The sequence below is a fragment of the Falco rusticolus genome, chromosome 13 (assembly GCF_015220075.1).
Source record: "Falco rusticolus isolate bFalRus1 chromosome 13, bFalRus1.pri, whole genome shotgun sequence".
Classification (NCBI taxonomy): domain Eukaryota; kingdom Metazoa; phylum Chordata; class Aves; order Falconiformes; family Falconidae; genus Falco; species Falco rusticolus.
The window spans coordinates 28,673,321-28,697,892 of record NC_051199.1 but is presented as its reverse complement, the minus strand read 5'-3'; the positions used below and the strand labels follow the sequence as shown (position 1 = coordinate 28,697,892).

The window sequence follows — 24,572 nt, the reverse complement described above, 5'->3', positions numbered from 1 at the left end:
TAACAAGGTAATTTTCACATTACTAAGCCATTCAGGGGGGTTGTGCATCATACCTAAAGTTATATGACCTGCTCCAAAGTTTTGGCAACACTGTTTATTTAAGGTAAAAAATAACCACTCCAATTGCTGGAATTTCTCCTATTACTCTGCAATAAAAATGTATCTGAATTATAAATGCTTAGTAGTAAGCACAACAAAAATCCCTTACTAGATAGTATCTGCAAATAACCTTAACTACAGAACAATGAAAGATTACCTCCGTTCCTCTGCTGTCAGTCAGAAAACAGACCTTCAGACTTACAAAAACCACTTGAGGTCCCAACGTCGTGCAAGGGCAAAACCACTCTCAAATCCTCTTTCCATACAGTGCCCTCCATTAAATAAAAACAAATGTCTATGAAACACAGCAGAAAAAGCAAAATCCTCAAAAAGATTACCAGAAGTCCTCCCCGACTACTTTTCTTACTATACCTCATACCTGAAATGCCTTGTCTTGGAAGTAACTTTCTTCTATCTCTGTTCTGGTTTGGCAGGTGACCAAATACAAAGCCAGTCCTCTCATTCTCACTGACTCAGCTGAAAAACTCTCCTCTCTCCAACTGCTTTGCTCTTCATTTATCATCTCTGCGGACTAGCAAAGCTTAGTCCCCCTCCTGCCCAGCACCACAAGTCACCTCCATTAGCATGCTTCTCCCTTTCCTTCCCAGCTTAGCTATATTTTTCTTTGTCAACAGTTACTTTGCCTGTTTGGAAAACACCAAGTAAACACTGTTTTGGGGAAGTTCGGACTCTAATTACAGAAAACCCACTGCTCTTGCACTACAAAGGTAGAAATGAAGGAGCAAGTGCGAGGCATGCGTGCTGGGAGGAAGTTGCTGAGCCCAGTTCTGCTCTCTGCCGAATGCAACATCCACACCCCTTGCCTGAGCTCCTCTGGAAGGTGGAGCAGCCATGGGACTCTCAGATTACAAAGATGACTGCAGGGTAGTTTTGCTGCTGTCCCCTGGAAACTGGAATAAATTTGCCTGATCCCTTATGCTGATGGAAGGTATCAGCACGGCGCCTGTCAGCATCAGGGCGCAGTACAGACATTTGCATGTTTAGAAGCTGAGTTCACACTAACTGGAACAGAGTAGTTAAACACTCTTTCTGAAGAACTCTTTTTTAACTAATAAGATAAGAAACCGATTATGCAGCCAAACAGTTGCCCCAAGTAATCAAAAAATCCAGTTAGCTCTCAAACACCCACGGGCAACAGGCCAAAGTCTACTGTCAGTCTCGCTGGTGCCATTAGGCTGAGCCCTGTCTGTGCAGCACCAGAACAAGGCCCTTTGACTGCACGCTGCTTTGTCAATTCATCCTTAGCAGCTTATCCTCTTGCTTCCCTTCTCCCTTCAGCAAACACACAGTCTTTAAGCGTGGTTCTTAGCCTGCTGCAAACCAACCTTTTTATGCCCGAAATACAAATTACTACAGTGCAATTAAGCCACTATGCAGAGCAAAGCACTTTGCCTATTCAGAGTGCTCTCTTCCAATTTCCAAACCTGATGTCCACAGCAACATCTGCTGGTAGAATAACATAAATACACAAAACTGTTCAGGCACAGTCACGATGAAACCTTCAGTTGTGGGTGCGTATCACTTTTCCAAAACCTATGGCTATACCATAAAATCTGTTTCAATCTATTTCTTTTAATTAACAGTACTGAGTTACAAGTGGTAATGCACAATGTTAACACATAAACACTAATGTCACAAGTCTTAAAAGAATTATCCATGTGGCTTTATAAGTTGTTAGCAATATTCTGTTCTTGGACTCTACTCAATTAATGTTATCACATACCTCATACATATTTATCATGTTTATTATACATTCCTCCTTAAACAAAGCAGACTGAAATATGCAAACCCTTTCCATAATGTCTCAAGGACAAAATTACTTTCTATCTTAGCTGCTGCTCCATAATACACTATGTTTTTTAATAAATACAGAATGCACACATTTAATTTGAAGGCTTAACATCTTCATAACAACGTTCTTGGAATAATTAGACAGCTACTGCTACTTATGCTGCTACCCCTACTTGAAGAAAAACAGTGATTTTACTACTGCAGTAGTGCTCTATTGCAACAAATACTGTGAACCTTACTACTTCAACTAAATTGGACGGTTTTTTGTAGAAGTATGAATATTTCTGGCTTTTTAAACCACAAAAGTAAACTGTACAGAGTTCAGCAACAATATTCTATATAAAGCTAATAATGTAGGCAAAATTAAAGAACCACTACAAAAGCTTTTATATCTTACATCTGACTATTTTGCCACAGAATGGGATTCATTTCATCCCCATTTATATTTTGGAGTATGGCCAATAACACTAATAGAAAGGCTAAGAGCCCAGTAACTGGTGTCTCCTATCATGGCTTATAATTTGAAGTCCATTAGTGCGGTACACTAGCAATACAGATTATTTCCTGCCCCATGGGTCATCCAATCTATAAAGAAACTTCCACAGTCAACAAGGTTCAGTAACTTCCCATATTCTTGAAAGGTCTTCTTTGATATAGTCTATTGTTAGATTGGCTCTCACATGTTTTATCACATGTTTATAGATAGTCTATATGTCTGCCTTATACAAACAACTACATTATACATAAAAAACATGTATGAGGATGTATGTGTATATGCCTAATACAGCCTAACTAATCTAATGGTGGGCACGCTGAAGGACTAAATCAAAAAATCTCAGCAAGGTCATACCTTGAAGGACACTTTTGACAATGGTGTCTGTGTGATCAGCCAGCAGATCTGCTTTAGCGATTGCAGCCAAGGATAGATAACTTGACATGTTTCTGCACAGTTCCTTATTGCCCCTCTGAAGAAATTTCACTGCCACTGGAACAGCTAGGGCCATTACCGGAGGTCGATTGTAATTCTGTAAAAAACATGAAAAAGCACTGAAAAATAAGCAGCTGAAAAAAATGATTAAAATAAAGTCTCATGCTGATCAGAGTAGAAAAACAAAAAATCAAAACAACGGGGGAAGGGGAGGGAGCATGAAAAACATGTCAAGAAAGGTTATGTTTTGGTAACACCACTGAAGGCAGACTTCAAAGAAAGAGCAAGTAAGGAAATCTGAAACTACTGCACCACAAAATCCTAATAATGCACCTATTTTTGTCTTCTGCAAGAGGAGGAGAACACATGGCATGAAGTGTACCAGTTAACATTTAACTGCTGTAACATTTCTAACAAGACATTTTTTGTTTGGTGCTCAGAGAAGATGGTAGAAGCCGTATCCATTATCCACACAGAGAATTTTCATTCCAAAGCATACGAAGCACCTTGGAAGAGTCACTCAGTGCTGTTGACTGGTAAACACTGCTCCCTGCTGTAACAGAGGCATTGCCACCTTTCATTCCTCCACCACAGTAACGTGCCCCATGCCAACCTCCAGCCCCAAGCAGGGCAGCCCAATGCACAGTCAAGGCTCAGGGAGACAATTTCAAGTACGGGTAAACCTTCACCAGCAGAAGTCACAGCTTCCCTCTTCTAAACTGAAGCGTGTTACAAGCTTGAGTTTTAGCCTATCTTTGTGCTGGCCGAGACTACATGAAGAAAGGACTCCTCTGTTCCCAGAACCAGATCTCATGCTAAGCCACTGGAACTAAATCAAAAGGCAAACCAGTGAAATGAGGAAAAGCGTACACATAAGTAAATGTACTGGGAGACTTGCTCACCAGGTAATAGCTTTAGTATTCATCATCAACTTTCCTGTAATAATTAAGTTCTCCTTTTTTAAACTCCAGACAATTTCTCTGAAAACCAGGGTCAAGTGAAATTTTTCAGGACCACTACCTTCTGTCCTCAAAATGGCACCAAGCTTCACCAGTCTTGGGGGTACCTGCACGTACACTTACGTTTCGACATTAAGGTCAAAAAAGGTTTTCTGCAACTATTTGTATACATGAAATTGTGTGCAGAGACTGTACACATCTATTGCACATTAAATTCCCAGACATAACTGCCCTTGAAACTAATAGGATATGTTAATGTGTAACTGAGGACCTACATTCTCTCTGAAGCTTCCTCAATCAGTGCTTTTCTCTCTTCTTCACTCAGTTTTTAACATCTCTTTGAAACTAGAGTACATCATTGTTTTTGAAAATAATCCTGCAATATGATTATATTTAATTAGCATCTGAAATCGCAAGCAACCTCTGGAGCCCAGATGTTTCAGAAAGCAAAAAAATAGTGCAAAGGCAGTCCATACTTAACACATGCTCATTCTCGTTCAGCACTGAAAAAATAAATTCAGTCCTGAGAAATAACAAATCTGTTATGCCATATACCCTGCCATGTTGCCTCCTAGGCCAGCTCTGCCTCCATCAGCAGTAAGTGCCTTTGCCATCAGCCTCACGGAGGGCAGGACTGACCCTAATTAAGGTTGCATTATGCTACTCAACCAATACAAATGAGCCAAGCTAAGTGGCTATAAGGATTTTTCCTCGCAACAGAGACCTGCCAAGCAATAGAGTTCTGCACCTGCTTCAGGACAGTCCCTTTCTGCCAGCCTCTAAGGAAGATGGGGCTGCAGCAGCTCCTAGGTGTCAAGATGGCTCATTGTGGCAACTGTCATATGACAAAAACCTGCATCTTCCATGAGAAAAGCCCTTAAAATGAACAGAGCTTTATGCAGCTGCGTGTTTACATCAACATAATGCCTCATTATATTTGGCTGAGTAGGAGCCAAATTCTGCCTCCAAATTATACTCTAGGATTCCACGCAGAAAGAATAGGAAGATAAGGTCTGGCCCTCCAAATAGGATTTAAAAGATCAAAGAAAATTCCAACCAAAGCACAATTTATTTATTTTTTTGCTACAATAAAGATAAAATACTTAGTTAAGAAAAGGTTTGAATGCAGATGGACGGAGAAAGTTTTCATTTGTTCCATTATAAGTATCAGGGCATGAATGCACACTTATGAAAATGTGAAGGTGACAGTGAAAAACAGATTTCAATAATACGATATAGTGATGTCCGCAAACCTAGGGGACCTCCCTGCTGCTAACATCAACGGAAACACGCTGTGAGATTCAACCCATCTGTCAGATATTCATTACTACTACAACTATCCCTCATGCATTGTACAAAAACTCATTTATGCCTTCTTTCTTTTTTTATGCAAAGGAACTTTCTGATAATAGCTCTGTTTCTGGGAACAGTAAATGTACTTTTATAACTTTCTCATCTCAATGAACTTTTCTTTTCTTGAAGTTATCTGCCACACAGTGCAATCTCCAAAACATCTGGATATGAGCTAGCTTGATTTAGGTACACAGTTGCCAACAGCACAAACTGAAAGCTTAGACAAGACATTGCATACTTTAGTATTTTTATGAAATATGATTTCTAAAGTACCGCAGAGACAAAAAATGATTTTACAATGTACAGCCTCTTGTCTGGAAAGTTTAAGCCGTGCTGTAATCAGTATCCAAATCCAGTTACTGTCCCACCTGAAGGGACACGAGACAGAAAGGGAGATAACCAGCATCTCCAGGAACACATTGCCTATCAGAAAGCACGGCACCTACCAAAAGCAGTGGGGACACAACCCCAAGATACCACTGGCCTGCACGGGATGTGTTACTGTGCCCTGCGCGGGCGTGCAGCTTATGGTTCATGGCTCAGGGATGCCTGTGCAGTACAGAAAAAAGTCTTTCTAAGGTCCATCCACAGTCCTGACCAAACATCTGGCTAGAATACACCTCAGTTTCCCAAACCAAAATCAACAAGAACTTGGGCTTCAGAAAATGATATTTTTCCTTCTTTTAATATTTGCTATGTACTCTTTTTTGTGCGTCTTCAGAGTAAAAGAGTGGGGGTAAATAGAACTGACCATACCAAAGGATTACAAAGGATTGTAAAATAAAATTTCATTGAGGCAAATTCAGCACTGATGATATTTTTTCTGAAACTCTTTGTCTCTTTGGACTTTTAACACTTTAAGGCAAACTAGATGAGGAATCTGAGTAAGTTTATGGAACAATATATCCTACAAGGGGCTAAGTAGTACTTTCCATGGGACAGTGACCTACTTGTGCCACTATGGTTTGAATTTTTATAATGCAAGAACTTAAAAAAAAAAAAAACCACCAAATCAAACCACACACACATCTGATTCAAGAGGCAGAGGTAAAGAAAGGAACTACAAAATAGAGGTACCGCAAGCATCACCCCAGCGCAGCCTGTACAGAAAGGAACTTCATGGCAACTGTTTCTCCACCTGACATGGAGCTGGTTCCCATGAATTGTACTCACAGCTGAAACCCTGGAAACAACCCTGATTTCCGATTCCACTTAGATAACTGTGCACATAGGTTTCTCTATGGGTCTCTCCAGTGTATTATATTCCTCTCCCAACAAGGAATGATACTGCCTGCACTCCCAGCTAAAAAAAAACCAAGAAACAAACAGAACTGCCCACTCCCCACCCCCAAAATTACCCTGATTTAATACCAGATTCCTTTTCCCCTTTAAATGGCTTTTCACCCTCATCTTACTTTCTTAGGAAGTCTTGGAATAGCCCATTCTGATCCCCAAAAGTCTGTCATATACTAAAATGTCATTGTCTTAATCTTGCATCCACAGGGAGTGATAATTCATAGACTATTGAGTACAAATAGGACCCAACTTCAGCTGTTCTTTTAGCTAATATTTTGGGGACCCAAATATCTTTTTAATCTTCTTGTTGCTGCCTCCAACATGTAGTAAATTATTTTAAGAAATTATTCCTACACTCCTGGCCAGAGCACAACTTCTTTCTAATCCTCTATTTAGAGTAGCAGCAATCGGATTTCAGTTCAGAAGTCAGTTTTCTGTGTTGTATCTGGACCCAGCTTTTACAATCGAAATGTTAAGGGAGATCCTCCTTACTGACAGCATATCTACTGACCTAAATTTCACATCATTAAAATCTCTTAGACATTTTGCTGTTTTCCAGAAAAACTTGAAATAACAACCTCTGCCTTGGTATTAAGTGCTTTCAAATGAATCTTTCTGTAACCACAGAGAATTATAGCCTTGTGTCTCCCACTTTAATATTTACATGAAATGCAAATACTTGGAATTTATGGAGAATTAGTGAAATCTGGCACTAAACAGTCAAGACACTTCTAAAGATAAGGAAGCTGCCAAAACTTTTGATTCACTGCAGCGGATGTCATGTACATGTAATAATATACATTAACGTTTGGGTCATATTCTTGGTTTTAAATAGATGCAGCCACATTCGTGCACCCTCAGAAAACAAAGTACAACCACATTTTAAAAAACAAAACTGAATAGCCAATGGATGAATTACGCTGCCTTGCTTTCAGCTCAGTCTCACCTGCAAGATACAGCTCATGATATCGGATGCAATTTTTGCATGTGGTGTGTCCTCATCTTTACCAGAAGGCTTCAGGTTGTGCTCTAGACAAGACTCCCAGAGAGCCACGAGGGCTTTCCCATGCTTTTCTATGGACGCCGTCTCCCTGATGGCAGTGGTGATGCGAGTGATGCAGATTTCCACCACAGCCTGGTCATTGTCATTGGTCTGGTAGTCCTGGTTAAAATGAAAAGACATTTGCCAAAGAATGCCCGCTCTTTTCAAGGACTTCACAAAATTTACTGGGAGACTTGAAGTTTTTGTAACTGCCAGGTGTCCATTTTCTCACTTCCAACTTTACAACAAACACTTAGCATCATTAAAACACAGAAATTCATAATTCCATAGAGAATTCACTGGTTTAGGTCCTCAATCTCATTACTGCAAGGTGTGGACTATGTTATAAAATGATTTTTAGTAGTCTGTCTCAAAGCATGGCCTTCTTGACCAGAGATTGCAGCCACACGCCCTAGAACCACTTGCACAGTCCTCTTATCCCATAACCATCCTAAAACTGAAACAGGAATCATTATATCCCAAATATTTCACATCATGTTGAGTCCCTGTTGTAAACACAGTTAGTTTCAATTAGTATCAGTGTAATGTGAATAAAAGTTAATTAAAATAGGCTTTATCACAAAATCCTGTAATCCCCTGTAATTACTGACACAGTTGCCAGGTGGATATGAAATGGCAGCACTCTGCCGTAACTAAGAGATTCACGATACACAATCACCATCCCTCAGCCTAACCTACGCTGTTCCACCCTAAAAAGTAATGAAGATGAAAGACAGACTGAAGTATTAATCAAAATTCATTCGTTTTGCTAGATGAGGCACATACATTTTTAAAAGGCTGGAGCCAAGTTCAGCACCAGCTTGCAGAAGTGCAGCTCCAGAGTTAGCCCCAGGGGCCCTGCGCTGCAGCACGGTGGGGCAGCGTATCACGGGCAGAAGCCACGACGTTTAGGTCTGTCTCAAAGCAATTCTCTGTCTTGCTGCACAGCTAGCCCTCTATGAGCTTTGCTTGGTCTGACAGAATAATCCACGCACTTAATAAAAAAAGAAAACATGCTTTCTCTTCTGTATAAGGTTACCTATTGATGAAGAGGTGAACAAGTTAACAGCCACTGGCTGGGATGGCACAAGAACAAACCCCTGGCAAGAGTCGTGGTCACTGGCTGCGCATGGCCACAGAGCACAGAGTGGTCCTGCCCGCACTGCTGTGCAACTCCTGACATTTGAGGAAAAACGTATCAAATCCAGGCTGTTCATACAGCAGGAACGGGGCAGCGCTGGAGCAGCTCCCCGATCTCTAGAGCCCTCTGGTGGGAACGGCTGCTCGGCAGTAGGGCGCGGCTTTAGCTGCTCAACACAGACCCGTGTGCTCATAAAACATTTTGTAGCAAATCCAGGCATTTTCTCTCAAAAAGTGTATTAGGGGGAATTTATGTAAAATTCCTGATAATCTGTAGTTAGGCGAGTCAAAGCACATCCCAGACAGCAGTGGCAATGGCCAAAATATCTTGATTAATATTCTGAAAGACTGCAAATGTAATTGATGTCAAAGAAATGGACCAAAGAGAAAAGCCACACAGCACAGCAGCTGTCCTGATAGATGAGGCCGTTCTTGATGCAACCGGCAATACCATGATGAATGCTCTGAGAGGCAGAGGTTTGCATGTTGCCAAAACTGATTTCTAAATTCACATGCTATATGACGTGCCAGAAAAGCGGTTGTGAGAACACATATGTGTGGCTAACTGAATATCCTAAGGCTCAAAAAATATTTTCCCTTCCTTCAGCAGACTGGAAGCAAGAAAGTTAAAGAGATTTGTTTTGTTGTTTTTTTTTCTTGGACAGCACTTTTAAGGACTTTACCAAAACCCATGAGCCTACCAGCACACAGAAAACTTTTTGCTGCAAACAGAATACACACTATACATACAACATACCTGTAACCTCCTGTTAATCTTTAATATGCCTTAAATATCTATTTAATAAAAAAATATGATAGAGGAAATTGCAATATCTTTAAAGGAATTCCAGATAGTCGGAACTAGATTTGATTACCAAATTTTAAAATCTTACACTTTGCCTGGTGTTCTTGAGTTTTTTAGAAAGTTCTATTGTGCATGCCCCTGTTTTTAATATTTTATTTATACAGTACATTTGATCTCATGAAAAATTAAGGAGAGTGTTTCACTTACCACAGACGAACTAATTACTCTTATTTGTTCAAGAGCTTCTGAGAGGCTTCCTTCGATTTCAGCATCGTCTAAGGAGAAAAGATCCCCTGCACGTGAAAGGTCCTTCTGTGCCAAAACCAGCCCAAACAGATGATGCATGGCTGTGTTTGCTGCTGCTCAGCCAAACCTCTGCATGCACCATGTGCATGAAAAACTCAGATGTGGACAGAATAGAAACAGTCCTGCAGACTAGTGATCAATTTAATACAAAGAATAAATCCGGGGCATATTTCAAGAGTTCCTTGGCACCAACCTAAATGAAAAAAAAAAAAAAAAAAGGGAGGGGGGGCAGGGGGGGAAGTAGAATTAGCAAATGCATTAACCGTCATCTTCCAGTTTAACTAAGATTTTTTAGATACAGGATCCCCTGATCCAAGGATGTCCTTAAGCAAGTACCACAAACTGCATGTTGAAGGACCTTTTGCCCTCAAACACTAAATAGCTTAAAATTAGCTAAACAATACATAACTAAATAAATAAACCCACATTTTTCTCATTTCACTGCATATTACCTGAGCAGGAAGGTGACTGGACTAACTCATAAGGATTACAAACCGCTTTTCTGTGGTCAGTAGCAGAGCAGAGCTAGAGGAGGTGGGTGAAGCCACATCATTTGTTTTCTGAGTTGTTGTGTCTTGACTCCAGAAATACACTACTAGCAAGATCAAGAAGATAATGATTTTTGTTTAGAAAAACAGTCAGTTTTGTTGCCAAAATGATCCCTGCAGTCTTTTCAACTCATGTAAAACAAACACTTGGCTGAGTTGAAACTATGCACTTCTTGGCTGGGGAATTTAATAGAAGCAGAGTCAAGTGGGGCTGGGCTCAGCACCACGCACACACTCGTGAAAGAGGACAGTCCTGTCCTTGTGCCCCAAAACTCTGGTGTTTAAAGCATCTGCTGAAGAGACATTTGCCTTAATTATAGAAGTTTGTTCCTTCCACATTTCAGAAGCACTACTTGTTATTCCAAGCCTGCCAGGACTTGCGTCATGCTGCATATACCTTTGAAGTGAGGGTCTTCAGGCCCAGCCTCATTGCACATGACAAAGGGACCGACAGCACAGGATCCTTCAAGCCCAGAACATCCCATAGGGCTTGGACACCCTCCCTGGACTTTGCCATTTTTTCCAAGAAAAATGTCTATCCTTGAGTCTTCCAGGGGTCTCCATGATGGCCCTTACCAGTAGGAACACAACAAGGGCAATGCCTCCTCCCTCAGCTCCCAATTGCACTGCACTTCTTCCATCCTTTCCTACCAACACTAGTCACAATGACAAAGAAACCCACAAGCCACAATTTCTCAGCCCCAAAATGTGTCTCTAAGTGCAGAGCTCCATGGGCTGCTAGCCTTTCAGGCAGAGCTGCAAGGGAAGCGGGGCGACAGAACAGCCTGCTGTGCAAGCCCCTACTGAGAAAGGGGGGAACTACAGAGGACATTCACCAGCACTCAGCAGCCGCGCTGGCCAGAAGCATACTGAGCTTCTGCCAGCCAAAGGGAACGCAAAGACAGTGCCATGGCCCTGAGTAAGCTCAGATGCACAAGAAAGGAGAGGTTAAAAACTTGAATGCCTCTGTGCCCCGGGAAGCTGCTGCACAGCTCAACAACCTCACACCAAACAAGCACTGCTCAATGGTCACCTCAAGCTCCCTTGAGCTTTAACTACATCTGTGTTAGCAATCTTTTGGTACACAAATGAACATGCTCACTGCTTCAACACCAACACCTTCCTCATCACCAGTATTTTCTCTACAATGAAGCGTGTGGAGACAAACACAGCGTCAGAGCAACTGCACAGTAGTCTATCGTTAGTTGCTGTTCCGTGAATCAAAATGTCTTTCTGAAATAAACATATATTTATGTCCTTTACATTTACGTATGTGTATATATGTATGTCCTTCACATTTAGGTATGCAATGATCTGAAAGTTTCAGCCACTAGTGCGTGTCTTTGCAGGAATACAACAGATCCATGACTACCCAGCTGACAGAATTATGACATTAAGGTACACATACACTAAATATGACAGTCATTAATCCGAGAGTTTGAGTTGGCTTCAAACATTACATGTTGGAAAAGCAGTTGCTAGAACTGGATCAGTCTGCCTTTGTGCACATCGCTTAAATGATCTAGTCTGTGTTTTCAGTGAGTAAAATTTCCCTGTAGCTTTACATAGAGGAAGGAGAAATGCCTCAGATTTGGCATATATTAGCTCAAGTAAAGCACAGTGGAAAAGGGAATCTTATGAAAAATAGGCTAGTCATAATCTGGACAGAGTGCATAAGAAGCTGAGTAAGTGTGAAAAGTTAAGGACTCAAACATCACTTTTTCCACACAGTCTTGCGTTAGGTGGAGCTGCTATAGAAGTGTACAGCCACAGCCACCCCGATGGCACACGCCAATCGGGTCAGGCAGAGAAGAGCTCCTGCCCGCTGCTGCCTGCCTGCTGGAGCACGTGGTGGCCTGCAGGAAGCTCTGTGAGATGTGTATCTAACCCAGGCATAGTTTGACATGAGAACATGTAGTAAAATATACATTATGTCACAAACAAAAACTTCCCCTCTGTCTTCATTTATTCATCTAATACAGAATATTTACCGATTTTGAGGCTAGGAAGAGATCTGCCAAGCACACCTTCTAGATGGCCCACATGGATTTACAGCCAGCTCCTGTAGGTTCTTCTCTCAAGCTGATGAATGAAGTACTACATTGTCACAAACTAGATCAGTAAAACTTCTTTTTTGAGATACGTAGTACCCTTAATCACTGTTACTCTTTTATGCTTTTTTTTTAGGGTAGGGAGGGGGAACACAAAAAGTCAAATAAAAGGCCAAACCAATGCAAAACACTGAGAACCTTCTGGAAATGACTCAATGAAACAACTTCTATTTTAATAACCTAGACAGCACCTTGCACTTAACCTGTAATAAGTCCAGTTGTAGGTTGTTTTTTTTTAATTTCCCCAAATCTATCAATATTTCTACACCAGACTTAAGTTTGATAATTTGCAACAAGACAAGAGCAGAAAAGAGCTAGTAAGATAGCAAACCCCAAAGCACAAAAGGCTAGATCTTCCTGACAATTGCTGTGGCATAAATCACTAGGCACCAAACTGAAGGGGATACTGTTAAGTATGAGGGAGACTGGGCTCATCATACCCATACTCAGCAATTCTCAAATTCAAAATACAAGTTCAAAAAGCCACAGACACAAGCTGATTTTTTTTACCTGTTCACGATTCCATGACACCCTCAATGATGGTTACAGGTGCTTGTGTTCTTGGGAAGCAAAGCCTGACCATTTGTTTTGCTCTCCTGCTACCCCAGGCAGCATCCAAGGGCACAGCAAGTGGAAAGCTGGGGAATCGGGTGGCAAGCAGTGAACCTGAAGCTGTTAATTGTAGTGCCAGCAGTAAGGCATTTCAGGAATGCAGACTAAAGCAGCCTAAAAGTTACAAGGGCTTCGTCAGGTGACTAAAGGAACCTAAATGGAGAGAGGCCTTATCTCTGAATGAAATGCTCTGTTTGTAGGACAAAATACAAAGCCTAGTCCACTTGAGGGCAGTTGTTTTTAATAGAGAAAAACAGAACTCTCTGTGTTAGTGGAAAGCTATCCTTCCCTGGGAAGAACATAAAAAAAAACCCTCAGTAAGCTCACGCTGAAAGAAAAAGGACAAGTGAGCGAACTTGCTACAGAAGAGATTTTCTGTCCAGAGGAATAAATGCTATCATTCTGTAACACTTTACATTAATACAAAAGAGGGTCTGAAGTTTGCTTTGGCTTTTGACATTACTCTCGTAAGCAGCACAACAAACTCTGCACACAAAATTTAGGAAAACGCTTGAGGAACGAAGCTGAACCCTCCATTTGATCAGCTGTGCTGAAATACAGTGTCCCCTTCTTAGCCTTTTGAAAATTATATTCTGTTCAATGTGCTTCTGCAGAAAAAGTTTCTCAGAAAGGCCCTGTTCTCTACCTGATGAACACTTTTCACCTAAGTTTTATAGACATTACTAATGACAATACAGAAAAACATTTACTTACTATAAGCTCTTTGAAATGGAATTATAGCAAATCTTCTTAATAGTTACATTGTGTAACAGTGCTGAAAATACTTTTCTTGTATAGGTCTTAAAAGGAAAGACTTGTCCCTTAAGCATCTCCTTGCTCACTACAAGATTGCACTGTTCCCTACTAATAGCTAGCTGGCACTGAAAAAAGGAAAAACATGATACACATGTCATTTATTTAAAATTTGTTTTTAAAAAGACGTCAGGTTGGATGATAAAACTGCTTCAGAATATGGTTCCTGAGATGTCTTATGACCTTGACTCCACATCACCTATCAGTATCTTTTCATTTAGATAGGATTGTAGATTTAGATAGATTACTGTATCTGTCAGACCAGTGCCTGAGATGGATCAGACTTCTATTTGTGTCCCATGTACACAAGCAATGGCACAAAGGCAAAGGGTCTCGCCAAAGCCTGTACACCCTGCAAGGCTCCCCACTGGCACACTGTCTGTGGGGCTTCACAGCAGGAACCCGTACCTTCCTATGGTCAAAAACGTCAGAAACAAAGCAGTGACTCCAGCTCTTGTAAGCAACTTCAAGTCACCATTATGAAGGGAAAAAAAGACGACAGCTTATAACACAGGCCACTTCCACTGGTTCATAGTGCAGTCCCACACCTAATTCAAAGTTTTGATTGTGATTTTCAACACCTAGTTTCAGCTTGTCATGAAAAGCGGAAAAGCCCTACGTTCCCGGGACCTTGAAGCTGTTCCCCTCCAACTCAACTTGCTGGAGGCACAGCATTTTTTACCAAAGCTCCTTATCAGAAGCAATCAGAATAAAAGCTAGCCTGACAGGTTTCAGAGCTTGAAGCAATTGAATTGGTTTGTTTGCAAAATAATTCCCCCAATAATAGAAGATTAACAATAAAAATTCCATGTAAAAGGGCAGTTGGACCTAAGGGCATCCAAAAGCCAATTGAACTTTGAGCTAAAAGACCGAGTCTTACAGTTTATCAGGAACTCAGATTCTGCAGAATGACATTAGAAGGACAAGAAAAAAGAAAGAAAAAAAATCTGTTAAATCAAAGAGGAAGGGGAGAGGATAAAAATTTTGTAGAATTTCCTTCACTGTAAATTTAAAGAAGTTTGAATAATTTCCTTAACTTTCAAAAGACTTGAAATGTAAGTATGGTTACTTGATTTTACCAGATGGTGCTATCTCACTGAAACCAAAAAAGCAACCCCCAAAGAACGGTGCAATAATATTGCTGATCTAGTTCCATGCTAAGCAACACGAATCGAGAAAACCCTCACTATATTTAAGGAATTTTAGGAAATGCAAGCCACCTAGAATTCATGTTAAGTGAACCTCGTAGTATCTTCTAGTTTGCTCACTGCAAAGCAAGACACAATTAAAACCTTACTATACTGTTGAGCTGATCATGTACATGAAGTTACATAATAGTACCTCCTTCTGAAACGCTGTAAGTCCTGAGCTAACTCACCCCCTGCAGCAAAACACAGAACCCACTGCTATCGGGGATGGTCCCTGCATGCTCAAAGCCACTGGCCAGTTGCAGTTGAATACATTAGGAGACAACAGGCTGCAAGCACAAACAATCCTCTTGCTGGAGTCACACTGAAGACAGATGATACTCCAAACCCAGCACACAGCCAGGGCTCCCCAGCAAATCCAAGGTTCATTTAGCACTTCCCAGACCCCGCTCTCCTCTAACACTCTGTTTGCCATGGGCACCACGCATGTCTCTCAAATGCTGCAGCACAGCTCCTGGCTGGAGCACTTCCAGCTGGTGTTTCTTATTCTGCACTGAAGGTCCAAACTACCACAGGCACCACAGCTTTTTGATAACAAAAGGTAACGTTCATTTTCTGAAATATTAAAGAAAGAAATCTAAAAGTTATAAACTGAGCACCCGGTTCAAAAAAGTAACTTGGATTTAAGTATCAAGAAAATGACACAGGAGAGGAAGGCCATCTGAGAATTGTCCTTAAACAGGGACACTTGTGTTAAAGGACTGGGAGGCCAGAGGTCTTGCTTTATCACACCAATCTTGGGCAAATCATAGCCCAATGCTTTGACTACTCTATCTATAAAAAGGAAAATAAAATAATAAAAAAAAATTCTTACCTTGCAGACATGTTGCCATGCTTAATACTCCGGGTTGCATGAAGTGCTTTGGATGCCTTGGATGAAAGAGACTATAGGAAAGCAAAATAGTATTAGTAACTCTCTGCCTTTTCAGCACTCTTGTGTGCAGACTATAAAATATATGCTGCATGATACATCCAGGAATACAATTGTGTATTTCACAAAACAGGGTTTAATATTTAGGACATGGTCCCATAAAAAACCAACAGGACAGCAGCTCTACTAAACCCTGTGGGAGTTTGTGATATTATTCACACATGCATGGATTGAACAAAGCAAGGTTTAGATTTCCATTCTCTCTGGGGGTGGGGACAAATTTTTTCAACAACTGCATATTTAGCTTTATTTTACTTTTCCATGAATAAGAAAAAGATTAGAACTAACTTCAAAGCAAACTTCTATTCTGTGCATATATGATAGGATTCCCTTTTCTTGAAATCCTTCTCCCCCATTTCACAGGAAACATCTGTTTTGTGGAATGAGAAAAAGTATGTCTCAAACAGTTACTGAAGTTTGTAGTATCTCCAGGACTGCTGGATACTTCTTCCTTCCCCACACGCGCTCATACAGGAAAAGAAAAAGAAAGCCTAGATATATTTCTTAGTTATTTTCAGCCTGAAACTTTCCCAAGAATATTCACATATGCAATTTATGGACAGAATACTGCAAGATATTTCAGAGAACCTTTTTCCTTCCCCTCCATGTTACACTAATGACTCGATTTATTTTTATGTTTGAAAAGCATTTACTCAGTAAAATAGAGCACTCTTTCAAAACTTTTAAATTAAGTTCTCACATTTTTCAGTGAAAGAAAAGGATTAAAGATTATATTGAAAGAGCATCATTTTCACACAGGGTGAATAGACTACAGCAGTTCCCATGGGATCAGCTGCATATATTTAAACTCTTCCCACAAGACAGCCATTGTTTCCTACAAGCCTCTCTGTTTTTTTCTGTCATGACAGGTTTCCACACTTCATGTCATCTAGAAATCCCATAGATGCTGAGCTGGACCAGATGATGAAACAATAAATTATGGAGTCTACTAATTAGACTAGGGTTAAAAATGTTTTTTTGCTAGTGAAACACCTTGCTGCAGTCCTGGGAGCTGTGAACTGACTTGCTCTCAACATCCAGTTCTTATACACAAGGAAGCAGTAATCTTATTGGAAGCAACTGCAAAACAATCGGAGGAATTATACAGGCTCTTTTTAAGATCCATCACTTCTACCAGAACTGCAAGGCTATACTACTATCTGCAGTTTGAATTAAGTACATGTCTAGGAAGAACACTGAAAACCAGCATGTAAATATTCTCCCCTGCAACAAATTGGCTTATTGAGTAGGTTTTATAGGTCGGATGCTGCTTTAAATGAATGAGATTTCACAGATCTCCAGGGCAATTTTGGCTGCACCAGTCCATGCAGAACCTAAGTGATGCAAAGTGGTAAGAATGTACTTATGAACTTGAAAAGTGCTACTTTTGCAAAGAGTTTATAACTTGACCATATTTTTTTTCAATGTAGATATACCTACCTGATAACCTATGTGCTGCCAAGAGATTTTTCTACAATTTTCAGTGCATGACAAATCAAAGGTTTATATCTGACTGTTGTTTCAGAACACACGAATGCTGTAACACTTCACAAGACTCAGTATTTTCTAACATCATTGAGACAGCTTTGTAAGAATTACATTTCTAAATATCTTCATGATATTAAAATATTATGCTAAAACAAACACCGCACTGCTAATATGGAATAAACTGCTTCATATAACAAATACCAATGCACTCATTGTCATGGTTATGCTGTCAAAAGCTGGTCATTTTCAAGTGTTGCTCAACAAGCTTTCATATCTCTGACAAATTGTGAAGACTGTAGTGATGTTACAGAAAAAGAACTTGTTATAAAATTTTACAAAATATATAAATGTGTATTTCTGCCTAAAGACAATGAAAGACTGAACAGAACAGAGCATGAGGGACTACAGGATAGGGTCTCTAAGAATGCCACTTGAAGTAAAAATTGGGCTAGAAGCAATAAATGAATGCAAAAGTCACTGTCCCTCAAAGTCTCCTGAAACAGCAGTCACCAAACAATCACTGAACGTCCTAAGGTTCCGACCAAGTACCTGGCAATTCTCTCTAGTTTCTCTTCAGCACATTTTAATAGGGCCAACAGTTCCCTAGCCTGCCGGCGTTTTCAAAGTTCCCCTAACATAAGGCAATAATGCTACAGCACAGGGCACAAAGTGCCTCCTGAGCACAGCGAGGAAAGTGAAATGCATTTGATGCCCCAGGATGAATCAAGAACACTGCAGGATTAATGTACATGCTGTCACACACCACATACACAAGCACTGCTTTTGCTTTCTGTGGTACTTCAAGCTACCTTAGAATGTTTTTCACAAACATAACTGTAATACATTTATACATATAATAACCACACTGCATTCACAGAAAAACCAGTAACAGTCGCACTATTAATGACTACATTTCCTACACTCTCAAAAACCTCTTCCATTATTTAATATTTGGATCTGCTACTCAACTTCTTTCCATGCAGTAATTTATTCATTATTGAAAGTGTTAAATGAATGCATATTTAAGTTAGTTATTCATACCTCTCAGAAGAAAAATCTCTGAAAAACATTAATAATTGAAGGGAAATTGTCGCTCTTTAGAGAAATTCTGATAAAAATCCATTACAGTTGTCAGTCCCCCTTCCATCCCCCGTCTCTGGTATGCGAGGCTGCTGGCTCGGTGCACAGCCTTGTCAAACCAACCGTACAGTCTATTCAGTTACCCTGGAGTTGTCATGTGGAATCAAGCAAACAAATATCTTCTCTCCATTTTCCCCAACTCCAGCACTCAAAAACAGATCAGAACTAATTCTTCACAAAGCTTAACTTCAGCAGCAGCTTGAGTGAAAATGCTCGGAGCTTGATATGGAATTTGAATTAGTTAAGAGGATTTATCAACAGCCAGTGGTTACATTCAGTTAATTAATAACTTGCTTAAGAGTAACGAGGAAATTGCAGAAGTTAATATTACTTATGGGGCCTCTTCTCAGAAGCTGGTGAGAAGGCCGGACCCTTTCAATGTCTTTGCAGGAAGATTAGCCAAAAGAAAAATCAAGGACACTGGAGGAAATGCATCCTTTCAGCTGACACCCGTTGCACCTCACCAAATTGTAGAGCTCCAGCCAGCCCTTAGAAAGCATAACTGCCCAGGTGGAACCAGTGCCCAAGACCTACCTGAACACCTCCAAAGCTTGGCAGCTCTAGCAGAGAAATGATTTCTAAATCATTCTGGCAGCACTCTCCATGCAAGCTGAACATGCTTTCCTTCCACATTAAGCACATCTGTATACTTTTCCCCTTAACTTTCCTTTCCAACAAATCAACCACAACTAAATCCTACCCTATGCAGCGACCTGAAGGATCCTAATGGAACTGATACTGGCTATGACCTCCTCTCCTAGGAGAGCACAGGAGCAAACCCACACTGGGAGTGTCCCAGCAGACATTTTTTTATTAACAGCCAAAGTAATATCAAATGAACCAACACACAGAACAGCAAAGTGTAAGGCCAAGCACTCCTAACCAGCTGCTGCAAGAAAAAACAGACTGTTTGCTGAAAGATAATGAATAGGCATGTTTGCACCGTTCTTGTTAGGGCTTTTGTCCTTTTGCAACACAGAAAGAGTTTATAAATGATACAGTTTTAAAAAAACCTGCTCCATAGAATACACATTCAGTCATATGAGTCCTCAATTTTGTTGGCAAATCCTCCAAATAGCTTTTTTTTGCTCCTGTTCATTCCACCATGGCCTTTACAAACACACACAAAATTAATGGTGGGTGAACATACTTTTACTGATGTTAAAAAACAACTATGACTTTCTTAAATAAAATGCAACTGTGCGTTCTCTACATCTTCCTTATAACTTAGTGAATATATGAAGAACACAGCTTGCTTCTTTCCTACCTCTACAAGGCTGTAAAAAAACTTGCAAGCTGACAGCAAACATAAATACTCTTACTCTAAAACTCATTTTCTAAACAAGAAGTTTTAAAAAAAATATTCTTCAAAAGGCAGCATGGTCTAACCAGGAGAGCATAAATGAGGGTCTTGGATTTTACTTCTGCATCTGTTAACTACTTAAGTCATTGTACAGCAGGAATTACGAGGTCTACTCCTTCACCCATTGCATGCCTACTTTTGACTTCTAATAGCAACCAAAGTTACATTTCCCTGCAGTGTCTGAAAATCTTCAAATTTTTCATGTGGAAGAAAAAATAGAACCACAAGCTGGTTTTGTACTTACTCAAACATAACTACAGTTGTAGCTAATGACAATCCTCAGAAGATTTACATGAAAAAGCTTTTCTGATAACTGTGCTGAAAGGGCAAGAACAGTGTTGACCATCTTCTCAGACAACCTGTTCTTTTAGTGTCACGAAATGGACATTAGAAAGGGGTTACTCTTACTCTGAGGTGAATGCCCTCTGCTCCCAGAATCATCTGTATAGTCAGTAAGAAAAGCAAGACAGACAGCAGGCTGGGCAATATAAGGCAGCATAGTAAGGATCAGTGAGAGAGACCCAAACAAGCTTTGAAAAGACAACTGATGGCATTACCATAGAGCAAGACATTGATGTGGCCCATTCCAAGCTAGGCACTTCGATCCCTTCCGATCTGTATACTCCCTGCAGAGGTTTGACATGCTAGCATCACCCTTTACAACCCTGACATAGTCATACCTTAATTCTTTTGCTTCTGCTTTTTCATTGACAGATTCATTGCTATAAACCATTAATGTCACTAAGACAATGAAATGTTAGCTAACGCAAGGTGGCATGTGAAAGAATATGGCAGGAAGACTGACTCAAGCCACCCAGTGCAGTTGTCTTAAAGTTCTCTGACTTTCCTCTTGCTGTTTATAAAAACTGTCATCAACTACACAGAGAACCAAGAAATTACCACTGGACTGCTTAGAAAGAGAAACACAATCAGAGACAACAAAGAGCACTTGAACAACTCTAAAGCATATAATGCATGTGGTAAACAGTATGCTGCAATAAGGCAAAACATGATATTGTGCTAATAAGGCAAAAAGATTTTCACGTACATTTCACTATCTGAAAAAGGAGAATTTACTTTATGAAAATAGGTTTTGTCACGCTAGAAAAAAACTTGGTTTTAACTTTCATTATAATAGCTACAATGAATTCATGTCCTTTTTAAAAAAAGTACTGAGAATATTTATTTTGTTAGCCTTTTTAAAATAAACATCTTGTTAGGAAAGAGACATGCTATTGTTGTCTCTCTAACTAATTGGTGAAGAGAAACAGAATATTCCATATTCATTGCATTTAGCCTAAATGAGTCATGTTATCGTCTACCCAGACACAGCATTTTAATTTTAATAACAACAATGCTGACAGCTACAATACTGTTCTTGCAGAAGTTTGCTTGTAAATAATTAACAATTGTTGTATAATGACAGTGGGTTTTTTGATAGCTCTATTAATTTCACAGTCAGGCTGGTGTCTCTTTCATTTAGGGTATTCATAAAGATCCAACCCCCTCCCAACCTACTAACATAAAAGGCTAATGGAAAAAACAGGTTTAAAAAACAGGTTTACATCCCTGCAGTCTTTCCCGATGCCAAAAATCTGTTCTATGCCAAGAGTCAGCCATGGAAAACCAAGGAGGATAGTATAAAAATCACAGATCATACCTCCAAATGGTTTACATGTTTTACTGGTAATGATCCGATTTTGAAGTTCAAGCCTGCATTGCAATAAATAACAAGCTCACATAGCAAAATGCTGTTCTGTGTTGTAGGACCTGGTGGCACTGTCAGAGGTTAGACTCAGCACAGGATGGGGAACCACCTATTATTGTCCTTTAAGTATGTGCACTCATGCCTCTCAAAATCCTGCCAAGCAAGACACTGATGAATGTTTCCCTAACCCACTCATATTTTAAAAACCTGGCAACACTCCTCTGGTTCTGATGGAATCAACAAGTATACAAATACCTTGAAGACCATGAAAATGCTTCCCGTGTAAGCAAGATTTTTATCTGTCACATGCCATATAGCTCACTAATTCACAGCTACATCTTTTACATACATATTAGGAATTTCATCCAAGAATTTTAGACCTGGAAGCAATGTTTCCTCTAGCATAATAGCAGATATCCAATTTGATTTTTTTTTTCCCCTTCAGATAACGTATCCTGTTTTTTTCTTTTTTCCGTGAGGACGAAATGTTTCACCCCAGAAATAACAGAGCCTCTCAAAAGTCCCGTGAAGTTAATGGAGAGATTCTTATTGTCATTACAAGGTTCTATAGCCTTTTGTTCTCCCAGCAGGTATTTCCTGAAGTTACCTTGTACCCATTCGCTGTCTCAGACAAAGAAGTGAATAATGACACAGACATTTATGAAGCAGTCTTTGGTTTCTATATGGACTAATCTGGGCCATGCATTTGACTGGCAGCAGCCCAATACTTGGTGTACTTGCATAGTTTCATACACTAAGTGGATTATTCAGGATTGTAAGCTGTCTTGCCAAACAAAAAATGTTAGATGTCAACCTAACATTTCTATCAAATTCCATATTAATTATTAAAGCTATTTTCTAACTGTTCTAAGTGTGGGGGTTTTTTCCCCCCATGCTAAGTATTGCTTATACTCCAATTACTGGCAAACTGCAGCAATCTCGTTTGACACTTTTAGAATAGCTGTTTATTTCTAAAGGCCAAATCCTGTGTACCAAAGTCAAAGCTCCTGCTGAAATTAAAAGAGGTTTTCCCCAAACGAAGTCTAAAAACTACAAGATTTGACCCATTGTCTCAGAGGAGCTAGACCCTGCCTCAGCACCGTAGCTGTTAGTCAGGTTTGTAGGTGGTTATTGCCTGGCAGCCCTATCTTGTAACAATACACAGAGCTCATTATCAGCTGCACTGCTCCAAAAGGCTCATCTGCATCACAAAAGACAACATCTGCTGTGCATCTAGGTGCCATCTCGTTGATAAAGTATATCTGAAAAAGTTTGCATACTCCTTTCTTTATAGCCACTGCTGTTTTGGAGACAGTTCCGAAATACTCATAGGCAACAAACAAATGTCACTGTAGGTCCATCTGACAGCACTTCAGATGCTTCCCAGCCTCCCTTGCTGCAATGGCCAGACTGCAAACACGCCCAATCTCTTTTTTACATATACACATACATGCACTCTCACATTCATCTTTTGCATATCAGATAACATTTTCATTAACCACCTGCATAATTTTCCAATTGAACTGCATATTTTATTACTTCAGGCATCTATTTCCATTCACTTTGTTTTCCACATACCAGGCTTTCTAATTGAGCTGCATAGTTTATGAACTGTGCTAATTGAGCTGCATAACTCCACTGCTCAGTTTTTATATACTGTACCAAGCAGAATATCGAGTGCTGGATTTGTGCCACTGGAATTACAAGCTCTGCAAGTTAAGGAGTACTTTAACAGTTCTGCTGTATTTTTCACTTCTTAAGATTTCTGTGTTTTTTCTACTTTGTAATTCCCAAATGGGTTGAAACCTGCATTTGGCTTAAGCAAAAGTTTTTTTAAGGATGGCCAGGACAAATTAATTAAACTGTTGATGACAGCCCAAGTAATCCTTGTATTCTGTCCCTGAGAGCAGAAGTCAAGAAACTTACCCTAGGAGAGCAAAGGCAGTTACTCCCACACACAAGAAAAACTGCCTGACTACAAGTGACTGTTCCAAGAGTTGCTCACACTCCCAGTTTCTGGTTAAGAGCCAGAAACCTTTAAAAGGGTCCTAGAAGCAGGAAGGAAAGGCAGTATTGATAAGTAACGATGAGGACATGCTGTTCTCAGCTGCCACAAGTTAAGAGCCCAGCAATCAGGGCATGCCTGCTGCAGAGAGAGACAGCATCTGGAGCCAAGACTGGTTCTGCACAGCATCCAGCTGTTTCTCATCCTAATTAAGTCTATAGGCTAACAGTGATGATTAATATTAAACACCTACTCTCTGAAGCTACTAATGAAACCAGATAATCCGTACCATAGAGCCACATTTAAAATTAATACAGGCATTAATGCTAACTTACAAGAAAGAGAAGCAGTACATGTGATACAATGTGCTCATGCCTTTCTTATGCACAGGTTCTCCTCTTGGCTATGGATAGATGCCACAGTAACAGACAGTACATAAAAAAACACCACCAAAACATCTGTTCAGATGCTTAATAAGCTTACCATCATTAACACTATACTTCACAGATGAGCGCAACGCTTTGAAAGACAAACAAGAGGAATAGTACTTCCACCAGAAACTCTAATTTCAGTAACAGCATCAGAGCTAAGTAGTGGCAGTTATTTGGAGGCTTAAGGAAACCAGTCAGCAGGAAAAAAAAACCCAAAAAAAACCAAACCAAAAAAAACCACAACACAAAAACCAGAAGAGGCAGCACCTCAGGGGACAAGTTATTTGAGTGAATTAATATCAGCACTAATATGGCTATGTAAATGCCTTTCCAGGACAAAGTTTTGCTTGCTAGATTTGTAGAAGAGGGTCTCTATATAAATAAGTGAGTAGGAAACCATACAAACGCAGGATTGGAAAATCATCAAGAGATTACCTAACCTACCTCCTTATGTTGAGGCAAGAGCTATCAGGT

The 24,572-nt window shown here is 40.1% G+C and overlaps 1 protein-coding gene across 2 annotated transcripts in view; it reads right to left on the bottom strand.

Annotated features, from left to right (window-relative positions):
• The window catches only part of VEPH1 (ventricular zone expressed PH domain containing 1), a 98,532-nt gene that overhangs the window by 71,176 nt on the left and 2,784 nt on the right, over window positions 1-24,572 (bottom strand). Inside the window, exons 1-5 of one of the 2 annotated variants that reach the window (XM_037407274.1) lie at window positions 18,493-18,794; window positions 15,847-15,917; window positions 9,642-9,933; window positions 7,394-7,609; window positions 2,762-2,936 (exon numbers count right to left, since the gene is read on the bottom strand). In XM_037407274.1, the coding sequence (XP_037263171.1) occupies window positions 2,762-2,936; window positions 7,394-7,609; window positions 9,642-9,779 (529 nt within the window). In that variant the 5' untranslated portion in view covers window positions 9,780-9,933; window positions 15,847-15,917; window positions 18,493-18,794. Of the gene's footprint in view, window positions 1-2,761; window positions 2,937-7,393; window positions 7,610-9,641; window positions 9,934-15,846; window positions 15,918-18,492; window positions 18,795-24,572 lie in introns of those variants that run through there. The other variant, XM_037407275.1, reaches the window with a different exon arrangement.